We start from the raw sequence: 18,750 nt of genomic DNA, 5'->3' as shown, positions 1-18,750 counted from the left end.
CCCATCAGGAGAGCAATCCTTGGGAGAGTACCTGTTACCATGTCTCCTCGAGCAGGTTTGGCCCAGTCAACAATGACAAAGGAGTGGCAGCCTTCAACTGCCACAACAGTGATGTTGTGAGGGGCTTTAAGGGGACGCAGATCTTTTTCTCTGAGGTCATTAGGGATTATTTCATCGAGGCTTTCCACTTGGAAGTGCTCCAGGGCCTCTGTCAAGGAGCAGGGGGCTGCTGGATCTTTATTGAGATAGGTCACATAAGGAGCTGGAAGAGACAGGGAAGGGTGGTGTTTAGTTAGCAGTTCGTACATACCACAGAGGAGCACACAGGTTGGTGATTTCCTGAAAAGAAGAAAGATGAGTTTTGTGATGCATTTTAAAATTTCTCCCCTTCCAGCCCAGAGACAGTTCATTGCTGCCAACAAAGCATGGCTTGCACTCAATTTGATTGATGAGCAGGGAGAATGAGATGCCAATATTCAGGTCTATCCCACACTCACTCACAACTGTAGCCAATTATGCAAAGACAGAAGGATTGTCTTTGCTATAAGAGATGGTCTGACTGCAGGACCCTCCACAGGCTACCTCCAGCTGCTCTGGAAGGTGGGGTTGAAATTGTCACCCAAACTCCCTGCCTTTCCACTCACGGGAACAGATCCCTGCCAGGGCCTTAGATCATCTAAGACTTTACGGGTCTAAGTAGTTGGTTCTTACACAAACATCTTAAAGTTGGAGTGAAACAACAGAGGGGACAGGAAGAGTAATTCCAAGGTGAAGTCTGGCCACATTAAAAGAAGGGATTATTGCTGTGGTTCCCTGGGTACTATGGGACCGGGAGTCATGAATCCCTACCTTCCAGGCATATGCTCTCAACCTGTAACTTCTATTTTTAAAAGCTTTACACTGACTGGAATTGCATTTCAGATCAGGAAAAGATTAAACCATCTTTTTATTGACTTAAAAGTCACTGTAACATTCAAAGTAAGGACTATAAAATTTGCTTTGGAAATGTTTATTCAGTTGCAATAATACAATTCATTGAAATGGTAATATTATTTCCCTAGAGACTTAAAATGTTCATAGACCAACATTTCTTGGTTTATCTTATTGGATTTCATGCCCTAAAGGGATTTTTTCCAGATCTTGCAATGAAGTTAATTTTAGCCTCTCCAGCTAAATGAATCAAGAAGCACTGTCAGTGAGAGAGCCGAATAGAAACATCATGAAATTGTTTGGACAGGGAAACTGAAGATGCACTGGAAAAAGTCTTGGCATATATAAAAACAAATGTTTTACTCCAGCAGCAGACCTCCACTTTAAGCCACATGAAGCTTGTGGATATTGGAAGGAAAAGCAAGACATGAGTCAAAGCTGACTCTCCATCATCTGAACTCCCCTCTGAAATGCCAGGTGAGCCAGCAGCTGACCTGACCTCAGTTCAAATGCCAGAGGTTTGTAAAGGGCTGTGGGGATGTCACCAGTCTGGGGTGAAGGCTGGAATGCTCTACCACATTGAAATCCCTCCAGTTTGGCCCCCAGCTGTTTCTCTGACAAAGAAGCAGAGCAGGTCTGAAGTCAGAGCTGCAACACATACCTACACACTTGAATGGCTCACATATAGGAGCCAGCCTCATGGCTCATGTCAATGTATTGGGGGTTCCTTCACCAAGGTACTTCTACAGAGCAAAGATACAAATAGAAAAGTCAAATTTATCTCTGCTGGTTTTACTTTTTGGAAAGATCATATCTAAAACACCATTCCTTCATTGACTTTGAAGCACACCTTTAACATACATGCTTCTGCAGTGGTGGGTGAAATCACTGGGGTTGCATGAGTCAGTGGAAAAAAATTTGGTCCCACAGAGGAATACTCACACTTACATGGAGACTTGCACTGTTTGAACTACTGGTGTGAACTTAAAATGATGTAGCTAGAGCTGAGCTGAGCACCAGAGTCGACAGTCTTGCTCTCTTACTGACTTCAGCTAAAGCAAACACAATGCAGAATACAGAGCAGAGCATTTATACTGAAAGAGTACAAAGAGGTTTGCACTGCTTCAACAAATTTGGTGTGGGTCCACACGTACACGTGCAAGCAACAAAGCTATGAACAAAGCTCTGCTGTTTGGGCTTCCCAGGTGACAGTCCTTACAAGGACCACACACGAGTCTGTTGGATGTATTTGTGCAATGGTCTGAGTTTAAGGGCTGACCTTGCTAGAACAATAATTATTTGCAGCACAAGTAGTAATCTACATAAACCAAAAGACATCCTTACCAGTGAACCGTTTCTTCCCAGCAATATCATATTCTGACACAGGGCCGGTGCCAACATCACTAGTCTCTGGATAGACAACATCCAATTCTGTCGTTGTAGAAGCAGTGGTGGTGGTGATGGTGGTGGTGGTTGATGGCAAAGTGCTCTCAAAAAATTCATAGTCTTCAGAGAAAACATAAGATGAAAATGTTAGCTTGCTTCGTGTTATTTTGGCTTAAGTATAAGAAGGAAAACATTTATATCACCAGCCACAGTCCCAGAGCAGTGCTATGCACCCTGCCCTAGGTGCCTCACACTCCTCCCAGGCCTCTAAGTCAGAGTTGGTCACACCTCAGCCTTGTGAGGGTTTCTACCAAACTGATGGACAGCGAGCATAAAGCCTTTGCCTTAGAATACCAGCATTGTTGCTGATTTAGACCTCATTCACACAGGTAAAAAGGATGACAATAAACAAATGTATTCATACCCCAATACCCTGAATACACTTTGTCTGGCACCTTCCCTTACAACACCCAAGAGAAGACAGCACAGTAATTGAATCCCTGGCTGCAGCCCTCAGATGCCAAAGCAATGAGATAAGGGAGTGAAAAAATGGCTTTTTAAGAAAACTCTGTGTTATTATTCTAAAATGCTAGAGCTGGTTCATAGCGCTCTTACACCCTCCTGCAACTTAAGAGGCATGGAGTCTTGCACTTACCATTCGTGGTCCTGATATTCAGTACTCCTTGATATTCAATCCTATTAAATCCAGTGCTCCTTGAAAAGCTACTGTGCTACCAGACTGACACACGAAATGAAGGGGAAGAATCATCTGGTATCCCTGCCGTGTCCTCATACAGGTGGAAGGATTCAGTTCATGGCTTTAAAATGTTAAAGCATTTGTTTTCTGCAGGTGACCTGCACCTAAGGGGAGGCCTGGCAAAAGACCTGTGCACTGAGGATATTCCACTTTCATGGGGATGTAAGCAACAGGGGATGTAAGACTAGTGCAATTTTTAGTTCACACTCTTCTCCCCACATTAGAAATGTTGGCCTCAGTATGAAGTGATCAGACTAAAAAGCACAAAAGTCTGTATCTTCCTCTCAGCTGCTGCACTCTCTTTTTAAATGCTTTTCTGTTGTTGATTTGACTTAAGAACCCAGCACTGCATCCACAAAGAAAAAATCTTATTATTCTAGAGCCATAAATTCTACTATAAGGCTTCGACTTTAACAGAGTACTTATCCACTTTAATATGCAGGGGTAGGAGCTGGAATCTGAGGATTAAAAGGAGCAGAACATCAGAAGTCACTGATGGCAGAAAGTGAATGCTAGTTCCAGTAACAGAGAATTTGCATTCCCTATGCAAACATACAATTAAATGCTGGGACTTGAACCTGCCTCTTCAGCTAAATTTTGTGTGTCCTGGATTATAATATCAAGATGTCACGAATATAACTGCAAAAATCTTTCTGTATTCTCCTTTTATCTGTTTTCAAATCTCTTTGATTTAAATTCCACATGAATTCAGCAGATTAATTATTTTATATGTAGGTGATCTCAATCAGTATGAGCATGTTTTATAGTCTAAATTCAGACTACACATAAAAATAAAAGGATAAAAAAATATATTCATAGTGCTGTAGAGTGCTAAAAACTCACTAAGGTATTTCAAGTTTCTAGGGCTCCGATATTATTTGGATCTTCTATTTTAGAAGAGCTGATTGACTTTGACTGGGCTGGAGTTAGAAGTTTTACCAGAGAAAGTAAAGCTGGGATTGAATTGGTGATTGTATGACGCAGCTCTGAACATAATTTATTTCCACAATAGGTTCCTGTTAAATTGCAGGACTGGTAGAAAGGGACTTTCACATCCAGAAACAGTTGCCTTTGCACCCTTGATCTTCACATGTGATGCAGGACTCCGGAAAGCTTTTCCAGCTCACCACTGCTTGCTTAAGCTCCCATTCACCAACCTGCCCCCTCAAATCCGATTCCAAAGAAAGAAGACAGGGAAAAAAACAACCCCAAATATGCCACTTGCAACAGACTTTACAGTTAAACAGTACCGTCATCGTATATCACATATGCCTCTGGAGTTGCTGTCACATCTGAATCCAGTCCTGAGAATGTATCTATTGAAGGAGAAAGAAAAAAATGCTGTAAGAATTCAATGGTCTCATCCTTACCCTCCTAGTAAAACACTTCTGGAATAAAGTTTAAAATAAAAATCTTTAGCCAGTTGATTTGCAAAGAAATAAGATAACTTCCTAGTTTCCAAATAACACAGTGACAGTCCACTTGGCATATTTAGAGTAACAGATGAGTGGCTAACTGCAGTAGCCAGGAGTTTTGCTGCGGGAAAATGGGTTCAGTGGTGCTACTTAAAATTGAGAGTAATGCACCTTCCAGAAGCTCTGCTCCAGGCCCATCAGCTCTGGAGCAAAGGCAGGCTGGCAGCAACCGCGTCACACTTGGGTCGGGATTTGACAAAATTTTATAGTCTCGGAAGCAGCAAATGTGAGAAAATCATATAAAAAAACCCAACCAAGCAATTGGAATAAACTGAAAACTTCAATAATTTCTGCAGGGGAATAAAAATCAAACAACCCACAGAACCATGCAATTTACAGACTGTGCCTATGCTAGTTACTTAGTGCAGCCCAAAAGGAATTGATCTGTAGAATGAAGTAATTGGTGCTAGATTTTCTGGGGTTTTACTTTGCATTAGCTCTAGTCTGATCCTGTGGACTGAATGCTCATTACAGGCTGGGGCACATACATGTCATCCTGAAGAACTGCTTCTGCTTTAGTTTCACCCAACAGGAATTCAGTTTGTGCACACTGAGATTGCTCCATGATGCAAATGAAAGCATACAAGAAGAGATGACTGTGAGGTGCACATCAAAAACTCTCCCCGATCCACCCCAAAAACCAATGCACCCACAGGCTTCCCAGATGCCCATCCCTACATATTATCTCAGTATCTCTGTAGGTCATGTATCCAGATACATCAGCCATCAAGTACCTCATCTTGTGAATTCTGGCGGCTTCCCTGCACACTCTGAGAAATGCATTTCTCCACGTTATTCAGGGAAGCCAAAAGAGTACACAAAGCTCAGATTAGCCACGAAAAGCAAAGCAACAACAAAAGCATTGTGCTGGAACCCACTGTAGGTACACTCAAAAGTCTTCAGTGAAATGCCGAGGCTGGGGAGAGGCCAGTGTGTGAATAAAGGCAAGAGAAATACAGCTTTGACTTCAGGATACTACAAAGAAACTCAATGTTCCTGTAACACTTGATATGAAAGCAACAATGTTCTTTTTACTAAGCCAGTAATAATACAAACAATGCAAAATTTCAACTGCCAGTGTCAGTTCACATATATGTAATCTGAATGTTACATTTTCATTTTGCATGGGTTTTTTTTTATTTAGAACCAACAATTATTGTACAAGACTGATTTTTTTCCTACTACAATAAGGTTTTTTTAAATACATTGTAGTGATTTTAATGCCAAAATAAGCTTTGAAAACACAGGAAACGAGTTAATTCTTGTCAGACTTTCATCTAGCAAAATCTGACATTTTCTCATGGTAGACTTCTGCAGCCACTCATCAGGAGATCATCCACTTGTAAGCTACTTGATTTCTCTGAGGGTAGTCAGTGACAAAGTAGATCATTTGCTGAATTCTGCAGATCTTACCACAGCTGGCCAGCATCAGCCAATGTCTGTAATGTAGGCATTTACCTTTGACAATATCCAAATAAACAAGAGGCTCAGATATGCAGAAATTTGAAGTCCTTCATGTGCAGTTTTCAACTCATTCACACATATTAGCTAATTAGCCTTTGGCCTATGTACAATCCAGCAAAAACATTATTTTCTATTTTTGTACTTGTTCGGTCTCTTCTGCTTCACTGTCTGTGTTTCTTTTGCATTAGCTGTGGCATGGCGGCAATAGGGGTACTTCTCAAAAGACCTCTCACTTTATAATTTTCTGTATATACATACGTACAGCAGCTGCAGTTCCCCAGCTTGCTCCATCACCCTTCACTGCAGCTCTTCAGTGAACCCTGCCTGTACCAAATGAGACAAAGTCTTCCTATGACCACTTGACATAGACTTTTGGCATCTGTAAGGATGGCACACTGCAACCACCACTTGATTTTATCACATGTAACACGTGGTTAAGACTCCACCTTTTTTCCCCTTGTGAGTTAGTTCATGAAAAAAGTTGATTTCACTGACAAGTCACGCTTGTGTGGCCAGACTCCTTTGTGAAAGTTAGAGAGTGCTAAATCTAGTGAAATGTTGACAATAAATTCTGCTGGGTCAAGTAAAAATCCTGCCAGAGAGCAAGCAAATTTGCCAAAGCTTAAGTAGAATGTTTGGCGGTGGGTTTTGGCACTTGCAGCCCCCAACTGTTTGTGAGTAAAGCACTTAGCAACAAATATCAAGCTTTGGCAGAAAAAGTATTTCATTAAAGGATCTGAAGTATTTTCCAGACTCAGATTAAAGGGAAAGACATCATAAAAATATGATTTGAAAATGGTCAAGGGAAAGCTGCATTAAATGTTTTGATAGTTCAAGTAGTAGTTGTTTATCTCTCTTGAAACAGACACTGCACTTGCTAAACAAAACCAGCCATCATTAAATAAATACCAAAGATGCTTTCTTTTCAGGCAAGTTCCTCTGTGGAACAGGCAGGCTGCTTTGCTGCATTTGTCAAATGTTGAGGCAGGTCATCAGGATTAAAAAAAAAAAAAATCAAGAAAATCCTAATAATTACTCTTCAGAGAAACTTTTGTTATTGCAAGATAGGAACTAGTATTGCTCAAGCTATATAGCAGGTAAGAAGTAGAAATCTAGCACCATCTTTTCCTTTCACTCTTCCACTGTGATGCATTTGCAGACATACTGTCAAAATGCCAGACAGTTTAGCAGTGACTTAAGGGCCACTGAACATGAAGCCTGTATAAAAAACTATTTTTCATTCATGCCTCTAACAAAGGTCAAGGATTCATCAAGTCCATCTGGTAGAAGGCAAAAAACCCAAGCAGAACGTTTTAAAATGTTCATAAAATCACATTAAAATTCCCCAGTCCACAACTCTGCTAAAAATAATACTGCAAAGCTTTTTGGTTTTTAGCTTCTGGAGTCTATATTCATATTAACCCCAGCCATATTTCATGAACTCTTACTGTTCTTACATGTATTCTCAAAAGAGGCCCTTCAGGTATCAAACAGCATAGGCCAAAGACAGAAAACATTACAGGATACAAGTGACATTTAAGGTAAGCAAAAGGATCTGGTGGGACTGGGAGAGGCTCTACCAAAAATTACAGTCCCCTTTAGGCAACTTTGAAAATACCAGGGTAATATTATATATAAAATATTTGTAACAGTTCAAACAGTAAATACAATTAAAACCAATGAAAGCACTAAAGAGAAAACCAAAAATCTTCAAAGAAATGCTAATTTTTATATACGTATGTCTCTGTGTGTACACATCCAGGCATATGTACATATGCAAGCACACTTCTACTGTCAAACATGAGGATAGTTGTTAGGTAAATATTAACACTAAAAATCATTGTAATTCCACCCGCACAGGGCACTAACATCTCTGGCTCATTACTTACCCAGGGTAGCTGGTAAGGGGATTTTCAGTCTTCTGTTTCTGAGATCCTTTCCAAAGATGCCATCCTGAGACTCACTGTGAGTTGCTGAAGCCACATCCTTCCATATCTCTACACCCTTCAAAGTGATAGTTCAGCTTCCTAGGCCATGGCTACATGACCTACTTGTAAATTTACTTTGGCCTCAGAGATACAGGTGTATGGGGGAAAGGTTTCATTACCCGTTAAAACTCACTACTGCAGTTGGCAGATATCTGACTTGCCAACCTGTTGTTTAGGTTATGACCATGCTGCTAGTGCCCATTTGCAGACTGATTTAGGGATTACCTACAAATGGGAAGGATAAGGACTACCATGGTGCTCCCTGATCTAGTTTTTCAAAATAAGCAACTAACTGGTTTGCAATGCAACATTCAGGTGATGAAAGAGTAAAACATGGTAGGAACAGGATCAGTGCCGTAAGACTATAGTGCATTTATACTTGTTTACTTTGGATTTCAGTTTGGCACCACATTCTAAGATTGTATAACTGCAACAGGGAAATGATGTTTTCCTTTTTTCAAATATAGTTTCAGATGAGAAAGAAATTACTGTACAACTCTCTGTCTTATCTGTGCAGAGCCAGGGTTGTCTTTCCCCAGCTTCATCTGTGCTGTGCTACATTCCTGCTAGACAATCTCTATCTCCGAGGGCTGGCAAGAGAACAAGAATCTCATTTTGCAAAAGCTGGTTCCACCATGGATCAAAAGAGAGACTTTTCAGAATTTATTGTGAGAAAAGAACATAAAATAGTCAAAATGTATAGCGCCTTCAGGTCCTTCCCTGGCCTGAACCCAAGTGAGGACTTTCTTGTATGTGAGTGCTTTAGCTACAAAACTACTGCCTATACTTCTGCTCACATGCACGAATATATGTGACAAAACTGGATCCAACACAAGGTAAGAATTTTACTGAAATCAACATCCATGAAAAACTTCCACTTTGAGGAAAGTTGATATTTTTCAATTAAAAACCTTTTAACACCCAAACCCTCCTTTAGCTGCTCTAAATCTCTGCTCCTACCTTATCACATGGACCAAAATCTTCAGAGGCAGATTCTTTTCTGCTTTACATTTGTGTAACTGTGCTGCACAAATAATACAACCAAAGAAGTTCAAACAGCACAAAATGAAGTTACCTTCTGCATTGCACTCTGGCAGGCCATCAAATCCCAACAGCAAGTTGCCCTCGTCATCATAGTGTCCGTAAGTGCCTGGAGGACAGGTTGGGGGTGGCTTCTCAGTGGGTGGTTCAGTGGTGGTTGGTTCAGGAGTGGTGGTGGTAGTTGTAGCAACAGTTGTTGTAGTGGTTGTAGTAGTTGTTGTGGTAGTTGTTGGGGGTGTTGTTGTAGTAGTAGTAGTTGAGGGAGTGGTTGTTTTCTTAATCATTTCAAGACCAATCAGAGGTTTCCCTCCAAGGCTTATTATTGGTTTATCTTGTGCACTCGCTACAGGTTTACTAAATCTGCCATGTCCAAACAAAGGTAATCCATCGGGACTCACCATTGGGGCACCCTTTTCATCTAGGAGAGAAAAACAAAACAGAAAAAAACCCATCACTATTAATCAATTTCAGGCTTATAGCATGGTATTTATCAATAGTAGATACCACAAGAGCACTGAGAGTGTGGTTCAGTACTAAACTGACAGAAAAGGTTGTTATCTAGGAAAGAGCCATGGCTAAGGAAGCTGGAAAATAGTTCAGAAGAACCTCAGATAAACCACAGTGGTGTTCACTTTTATCGGCTGTTTGATAACGGGAAGATTGCAGGGAGGTTTCACTTCAGAATCACAATGTAGAGACTGTGCCTGCATTTAATTGAAGTCAGTCTTGTAACTGTTGATGAAAGGTATGATGAACTGCTCCCTAATGTCAAACATGCACAAGGAAAAACTGGGATGAGCTGGTGAGATGCTATCACTGCAGATAAATTTTTGTGCCATATTCTGGATACTGCAAACAGTCATGGCAATCAGTTTAGCAGTAGGCACTGAATTTGCGTTCAAGAAATCTATACAGGTGGACTGATATGCAAACAGCAACATTTTTACAGATCACACACAGGGGTTTTTACTATTTGTGATCAGTTTCAGAAGAAAAAATAATCACATACATATGGCTAGTACAGTGCTAGTGGTGAGAAATAATTACTTCTATGTATAAGAAGACAAACAGGAGTCAATCCTTATCCTAGCTCAGTTCTGCAGTCCTGTCTAATGCTGATACAAGTGAGATGGATTTGGGTGATTCTTGCTGCCTCATACTCCAGAGCCCCACAGGATGCTCCAAAGACTCCCCAGGTCCTGCAACATGCTGCCTGATGGAGACCTGAGGTACAAGCAGCTCCAAATGCTTGCATGGGACCTGGGGATGGCTAAAGAATTCAGCAGCTCAAAGACTTGTTCCATGTGCATAAAAACTGCAGATTTTTTTCCATAAGAAGGAAGCTGCCACTTACCAACAATTGTACGTCCATCTCCTCCTAATTTCACTCGGAGAGGGTTGCCTTGGGAATCTTGGAGGTATTTTCCTTCAACATTTAACACGAGTCCTCGGTCAAGATCTACAATCTAAAAGCAATAGATGGACTCAAGTTTAGCTAACACAAGAGGAGCTGAAATGAAACTTCACAGCAACAGAAATCCTGGGGAAATTCAGATGCTAAGTGTGATGTTCAGGAATAACTACAACACCCACAGACTTTCAAAAGTGAGTCACTAATTGTATAGTAATCACTGAAAAATGACTGCTGAAGAAAGCAAATCACCAGGAGCTGGGCTCTAGAGTTGCACAACAACCATATTCATATCATCTACTGTAGATCTCGTGCAAAGGAGCAACTGCCTTGATTTTCTTGGGCTGCGCAACTCCTAAGGTGGATTTCTGTAATACTGTTTAGAGTATGACCCCAAGACCTTTTCTAAAACAGGATTTAAAAGCATGTCTCCTAAACAAAGAAAAAGAAAAAATTAAACTAGTTAATTTAGACTGAAATAGCAGTGAAAACAAAGTAGCTAAGATTTTAATTGGGGTAGGAGACTGAAGAAAAGCCTCTGTCTCATAAAACAAATCTGTCTGAGAGCCTGGATGGAATTCAAGATGCAACTGTAGTTAAAATCCAGTCCTTGTTGCTATTTCAACCCAAAATAGCTGAATTATATGCTGTTTTAACCCGAGGTAACAGACACTGAACCACAGAACACAAAAATGCAAAAGGTGCTGGGAGAAAACTGGGAAGAGGACATGAGCAGCAGTTCTAGGTTGGCAAGACAAACACATTTGGTGATGGGGAAAAGACTGTAGCAGGAGGGACGGCAGATCATGAGATCAGTCTCCAAAGCCCTCCAGTCCCCAGATGTTGACACAGGACCTCTTGATTTACAAGGTGTTTGTCCTGCTTGCAGCAATGCCCTCCTCTCGTGGGGGTTGAGAGAGATGCCCCACATTCTCCCAAGGACCTTTTCAGCCCACTTTCTGGAGTCTATTTAAAGGGCTCTGGGTATGCTTTTTGAAATGCCTCCCTTGAATGTGACATACCTGATGAACCTTTTTATGTTCCTCGAATGAAAACAGTGAGATTGAAGAGGCCATAAAATCAATGTCTTTATGTGTCATACTGTGTGTGACCAGCTCTACAGGTGCCAGGGAGGATGGTCAGAGTCTCCTCCTGCTCAGCATTTGGATGAACACACAGGAAACACTAGTTCCTTCCCTGCATTGGTCCGTTACAAACTCACCGCAAAGGATTTTAAAAGACAAGGTCTTGGCATGTAGGCACCTAGTGGGGCTTTCCTATTAATGGTGTCTGAGATTGTCTGAAAATATCACTGGAAACATGTCTGTACAAATGTACAAGATACCTATGTATGTACATTTGCAGCACTGTGACACTTAACAGAGTAACTTTACATTTCAATACTTTTGTTCACGAGCTTCAACCTGGAGTGTGAGTCTGGGAGAAGCATTGCTGAACATGTCTTTCACAGCAGCTATCCCGGGTAGTCCCCACTAACACTGCACGGCAGACAAGCCCTGCGTCACTGGGGAGCGTAAGTCCCACTGACTTTGAGGAAAAAAATGTTTCACTAAATTCATGGGAGCGATGCTATAGTTGAAATTCAAGCCATCAGGCTTTAAATCAGACATTTAAAATGTTCAAATAATGAAATGCAGAATTTCACATCAGATTTCAATGAACAGTGGAAACCAGATCACTCAAGTATAACCTCACTTTACGGCTTCATTGACTGAGGACACTATTCTCCTTTCTTAATAAAAATGTAAGTACAATAAAAGGCTAAAGCATCTTGAATTTGGAGAGAAGGTCACCCTACCCACTTTGTTCCTTGAGGGCCATTGATTACTCTCTGTCCACTTGGTTTTCCATTATTACCAGGTATTATTTTTCCATTTCCATTTCCATTTTTCATTGTAAGATTAGGTCTGCTGTTGTAACCTGAAATGGAGAAGAAAATACTATTCTGAAGAAAGTTGTGCAACCTACAAACCACATTTTAAAATGCAAAGAAATGCATTTTCAGACTGATCTGGACATAAACGAGCACAGAAAGAACCCTCACCACACTCGGCAAACCAGGCATTTAATTTCTGCTTGGAACAGTTGTGACACTGTCAGATCCCCACAGCTGACACAAGCATCTGAAATGGTTTCTCCTGAAGAGATTAAACACTCATGGTTTGTTTCTACCATGTTTATTTGGTCTCTTTATTCCCTCTTGGTTTTTTTTAAGAAAGCAAGGAAATATTTCTAGATGGCACTACAGCCATCAAAATGTTTGTGATCTTTGTAAACATTTAAGGAGTGGGAAGAGGGAAGAAACCATTATTAAACACAACTTGTTCAATCCTATCCTTATATAAAGTTGTAGTGATTAACTGCAGGAGAGGGGATGAGAATTATCTTTTTTTTTTATTTCAACCTGTAAAAGGAAGGACTCTCCTTCTCTTGCTGAAAAAACGCTGCTACATAGAGGCACACTCGGCTCAGAAGTGGAGAAGGAGTGGCACTGAGTTACAGGCCCCCCCAGGGCAATAAGGCCAGAAGTTTTCAGATCCTAGCTCAGAGACATGCCTCCAGAAAAATATATGAAAATATATACATATATTAACTGAAAAAAAAATACACTAGTTGAACACTCCTCAGCTATTAACTTCCCCCAATTGCATGGCTAGCAGTAAGCTGGTACACAATCTCCACAGAGAAATTTATTATTCTTTCATGCCATGCATCTCATCCTCCATGTTATTATTTAAGGTCCACTCCTACCTTAAAGGTCTGCAAGCTGGCAGACCTCTACACAACATTGAATCTGACTAAAACATAGCAAATACAATAGTCCAGCCACACTGAACAAAACGTTATCTACATATAGCATAGAAGGTATTTACTAAAACACTCACGTCACTCAATACTATTTTGCATGTCCATGCGTTGGAGGGAGAAAAATTATTTCTACCCAGCAAAGTCACTGAGACTGGGATTCTCCATAGGTGACATGGGAAATCAATACGTGACACACCTTGATGTGTAGGGGACCCTCTGTTCTACCACTCAGGGTCAGCAGATATTCTGCCAGACAGAAAGCCTCTAACATTTGGAGTAAATCAGAGCCATAAAGGTATTAGATGGCCTGACTGTGATGTGAGCAGTCTTCAACAGGAATGTGAAACCCTGAGCTGTCACTTAGAAAAAAAGAGGAGAAAAAAGTAAAAAGGCTTAAAAATTAATTAAAGAAAACAGAATGACAGGACATGATGAAGAAACACCTTACTACCTAGGTGTGGTCAAAGTAGCACTTTGTAGGTATAACCTACAAAAGCTTTTAGTAATCCATACGATGAAGAGCAATATACCCGAGAAGTTGTCATATGTACACATGTACTTTCAGTGAGCATTCAGTGAAGTCACTGCTCAATAAGGAACATAATCCTTTTTCCAATTTAGCACCTATCTCTGTCATCTCCTCTGTGGATCATGGGATTCTGTGAGGATCAGACCACAGGACCAAAGGACTGCGGCACCACATTACACCAATGAGCCCATGTCCTCAAGAACTGGGCTCCCTGAAAACCACCAAAATAAAAAGTAATACGTTCTACTAAATAACTGAAAGTGCATTCTGATGGAGGGCTTTTCATCTAACTGCTGATCTTAGGAAAAACACAGTCCAGTGAGATTACTACAACAAAGACAAGATACCTTGCCTATAAGGAGGTCGAACAAATTGCCGTTGGGAAGGGTTCCGTAGCCTTGAGTTCAACAGTCGCTGGCGAGGGGACAGAGTGGAAGAAGAAACTGTTGGAGAAACAGTGTGTGTCATGGTAGATGCAGAAGAACGTGGCCAGACAAAGCTTGGTTTAGACGGGGTATGTTTGTTAGAGGACTGAGTAATCCGTGATGCTACGGCAGAACTTCCTGGTGACTCAGGAGAAGATATTTTTAATGTTGGGGTTTTTTCCTTCTCTTCCTCTTCAGAGCTTACTTTGTGAGGTAGAAGAGTGTCCATAGATTTCCTTTTATTGCTAGTAGTGTCATCGTATGTGTTCTTGTTACCTCTAGAAACAGAAGGGGACCATTTTGCTGCCAAGGATGAGGGTTTCTCTTCCATTTCTTTCTGATCATATTCACTGTAATAATCATCCTCTTCATCAGAAACTGACTGGTGAGATTTAGTTGAAGAGGACGAAGGAACTTTTTGAGGAAGTTCAGCTTTGGACATTTTTGAGGGCAATAGGCTATATTTTTTGTCTGTTTGGGACTCTGTTCTTGTAGTGACCCTTGAGCGAGCAGGTAATGAAGGACGAGCTTGTCTCGAAGAAGTGGATGACAACCTTGGATTATACCGGTTGTCTTTTGCTGCATCACTGGCAGAACTGGAGGATGGCTGAGTAAGTTTTGGTTTGTAGGAAGGTACCTGAGAACCTGTCTGCTGTTGCTTTGATAGAGATGAACTTGAGCTTCCCTGAGAGAAAGATGCAGGTAATCCCCTAGAAGAGGACACCTTTTTAGGAAACACTGAGTGGCTGCTTGCTCTGTCACTCCCTTCTGTTATATCCCCATCATCACCTTCCTGCAATTCTTCGTTACTCTGGGATGAGACGTGAGATGGGAGCCGACGGCCCCTTGAATGTAGTAACGAAGGACTGGTTTGTGCCCTCTGTGGAGGCTCTGAGTGAGAGGTCTTCTCCAATGGAAGACGAGAGGGAAGTGTCTTTTTAGGTAAAGATACACTTGGTTTTGATTGAGCAAGCATTTCTTTTACCTCTCGACTGTCCTGCTCTTCAGACTTATGTTTGGAAAGAGAAGATTGCAAAAGAGTATGCTTTTCTGGAGCAGCTGCTTGACTTCGTTGTTCTTCTGAGTCAGAGTGGGATGACTTTTCACTGTGTGTGTCTCTGAGGTGAGAATCAGAATCGACCTGAGGATTTCTTCTCTTGGAATAGATTGCTGAAGAAGACTGCCTGGAAGAGGGTAGAGAAGGAAATAACGGGTTTCCATTTTGTGAGTCCTCCCTGTAATTCTTATCAACATCCTTTCTGTCAGATTTGGCACTGGTGGAGGAGCGAGTGTGACCAGAAACAGCAGACCTTGATGAGACTGCCACTGCAGCTAATTTTGAATCCTTCAATGTGCGAGAGCTGGAGCCTGAGGGAAGCCTTGTTTGTTGTGACCTAGAACTGGTCTGTCCTCCTCTGTCTTCTGCTTCCTCACTGCCAAACTCATTACGGCTATCACGAGCATGGGAATCTGCTGATTTGGAAGAGGGTTGATGTGAATGACCTAGAGACCCAGACCTACTAGGATGGCTTTGGACAACCTCATGAGAGACAGCAGACTGCCGATTTGATGGCAAAGCCAGGCGGCTAGGTTCTGAAGTTTTAGAAGACATTTTCACCGGCATGGTGTCTGGCTTTCTTTCCACACTACCTACAAGATCATTATTTTTGACAGGCAGAGTATGGGAAGAGGCTTGAGAAGGCACATTAAGGCTGCTTTGCCTCAGTTGCTTTGTTTCATTATCTGTATATTTGGGACCAGACAAGGCAGAAGAGTGTTGTGCTGACGATGGTGGCTCATGTTTCTCTGTGCTCATCTGCTGTGACACCTCTGATGTGTGGGTTCGAACAGAGGTCCTCCCTGAGGCAAGGACAGGGTGGACTGGCCGACTAGGGGAGAAGGGTCTAACATTCCTCTTCTGATCCTGGGCTTTTGGTGGCATCGTTGGAATTTCTTGGGAGGGATCACGATCATCTGTCACCTCAGTGGATTGGAGATCAGGTTCCAGCTCTCCTGTCTTTCTAGAAGGCAACTGAGATTTACTTAGAACTCCTCGAGTCAAGACTTTATTCTTATATTCAGAAAGAAGACTCTTCTTATCACTAACATTAGGTGAACGAACAGATGACTGCTTGGAGGAAAGTGATGGCTGGACTTTTGAAGAAACAGAAGTTTGAGAAGGAGATGAGGCAGCAGTCACAGTTTTTTTAACCTCTGAATTATCTTGAATACTTGTTTGTTGCTGAGCAACTGACTCCTCATGAGCAGCTGGGGAAAAAAAAAAAATAAAGCATTTATTCACAACAATACAAGAAACACAAAAAACACACCAAGCAAAGAAACCAGCCAGACAGCAAGAACAAAACAACTTATGAAAGTATGAGACGACAATTATTTCTGTATTAGGCAGTCTCTGGAGTCTGGCTGAGTAAGTTTTGTGTTGTAGGAAAGTACCTGTGTGGAATTACTGCAGCTTGGGTAAAACTTAGAGCAATTAAAATCAAATATCTAAAAGCAGGGACTGCATCATCCTATCAGTGGAATCAAATCTTCAGCAGAGCTTAGTCATGTTGAGGCATGGCGCTGCATTATCCCATCTGAGGCTGTGGCCCACATTTTTAGTTAACTCAGCAAATCTGCTGTTCCCACAACAGCATCTTTTCAACAAGAAGCAAAAGCAAGGAATCGTATCTGAGTAAGCCACTCTAAGTGGCTTTCAAGACTGAGAGTTGTCAGGAATAGAGCAACCAAAGACCCAAAGCACTGTATCCTTTAGGCTTTGGATAACAAGAGCACACAAGTGTTTTCATGCAGGAAATAGAGTATGATATGCATTTATTTAAGATGTTAAAATGTCCATAAAATATCCTTATACATGCTGCAGAGTGATAAATGCTTACCTACAAGAATCTCTTTGGACAATATAATGATGAAAGAGCTAACAGAAACAGTATTAAGAAAGTAAAATCCCACAGGTTAGATGCAGTGCAGAGGAAGCTGTCAGTAAAAATTAACATAACTGGGACTGAGGCAAGAATGGGTGGACTATAGAATTGGTACATGGCTTGGTGCTCACCTGCTGGGATGGCGACACTGAAGGCTTTAGACTGAGGACCTGGTCCCCTCCTGTTTGCTGCACGAATTTTGAAAATATAGCGCTCCCCAGCCTGCAGACCATCTATTATGGCTGATGTTGTAGCTCCAGAGTAGGTGATGGACTTTGCTCCAAATGGTTTGAGAGCCGGGGCGTATGAAAGAATGTATTCTGAAATGATTTGGCAGACGGTTGGAAGGAGGAAACTGAAAACAGTCCTGTTTCCAGCGGACAGACTGTATGGGTAGGATGAATTAGAACGTGCATTACTAAAATTAATACACTAGCAATGCACGCCGAGTCAACAGCTGGAGTATAAAGACATGAGAGAGATATATACATAGGTATGTAGGTAAGTTGAATATTTGTTCATCTTAACAGACAAAACCAAATCACATCAATGACCTAGTGACTGAGACAAAATATGTTAGCTATACCTTTGTAAAAATACATAAGCAACAATGTCCATTAGAGTGAAGTATCACCAAGAGGAGCTGGATGACAGCCATGTGCACTTCCAGAGAAAGTGTCAGGGACAGGATAAAGTTACAGCACCAACTATTGCATGATTTGGTATGCTGCACCAGGAGACCTTGTTTTTGTCCTCTGAATGAGTCCTCTGAAATGAATACTCTGAAAAAATTAACTGCCCTAAATCAGAAATAACAGAGGAAACCTACAAAGAGAAAACATGTTTGAAAACTGTCAGGAAAATATGTACTGTCCTATTACTTGTGGAAAACTAGTCTGAAAGACTGCAAAATGTTAGGTAGGGAGGATTGCTATTATCAGAATACCTGTGTGGTTACAGCTGATGAACCATGAGCAGATTTTAGACTTCCCAAGAGAAAGAGATATTTTGAACTTACTGATTAGCTATCAGATTTGCTATCAACAACACATGAACCCAAGAATATTATTCCAAAACATAACTTGCTCATAATGGTGGACAACACACAATTGTGTTGCTGACTGTAGCTATGTCCACAGAAAATAAGAATGTTAAAAAACTTTCTTTCACACAGAAATTATTTGGAAGCATAAAATGGTGTATTCGCATCATTATCATTCAAGACATTAGTATTAAATTCAGGTGACACTGTTCATTACTATTAATTAATTTCTTATCTTACATTTCCAACAGAGACTTGACACGGCTATAATTGTACTGTACTTTTTGACCCTAGTCATGCAAAAGCAGTTCTGACAGTCCACCGTGGTGAAAGTCTATCAGCTCCAAAGGCCATATACTCATTCCTCAGCAGGGACATCCCCATGAAAACACCAAGTCACTTACTTTAATCTTGGAAACAATATTACTGCAGTCAAATATAAGTGTTTCCAGCTGAGTCTTTGCTTAGAGGGGTTTTAGCTGTAATCTACAGGCCAGTAGGTAAAATTCATGCCTGGATGACTGAGGT

General features: G+C 41.2%; 1 protein-coding gene across 2 annotated transcripts in view; it reads right to left on the bottom strand.

Moving 5' to 3' along the window:
• FNDC1 (fibronectin type III domain containing 1) overlaps positions 1-18,750 on the bottom strand; it is a 42,858-nt gene that overhangs the window by 16,093 nt on the left and 8,015 nt on the right. For both annotated transcript variants that reach the window (XM_026845849.1, XM_026845850.1), the window contains 8 exons: positions 17,312-17,500; positions 14,158-16,503; positions 12,272-12,393; positions 10,396-10,507; positions 9,076-9,459; positions 4,324-4,389; positions 2,275-2,436; positions 32-262 (listed from right to left, as the gene is read on the bottom strand). In XM_026845849.1, coding sequence (XP_026701650.1) covers positions 32-262; positions 2,275-2,436; positions 4,324-4,389; positions 9,076-9,459; positions 10,396-10,507; positions 12,272-12,393; positions 14,158-16,503; positions 17,312-17,500 — 3,612 coding nt within the window. The remainder of the gene's footprint in view (positions 1-31; positions 263-2,274; positions 2,437-4,323; positions 4,390-9,075; positions 9,460-10,395; positions 10,508-12,271; positions 12,394-14,157; positions 16,504-17,311; positions 17,501-18,750) is intronic.

Source organism: Athene cunicularia, assembly GCF_003259725.1.
Source record: "Athene cunicularia isolate RWA chromosome 3 unlocalized genomic scaffold, athCun1 chr3_part1, whole genome shotgun sequence".
NCBI lineage: Eukaryota > Metazoa > Chordata > Aves > Strigiformes > Strigidae > Athene > Athene cunicularia.
This window is presented reverse-complemented; position numbering and strand designations above follow the sequence as displayed.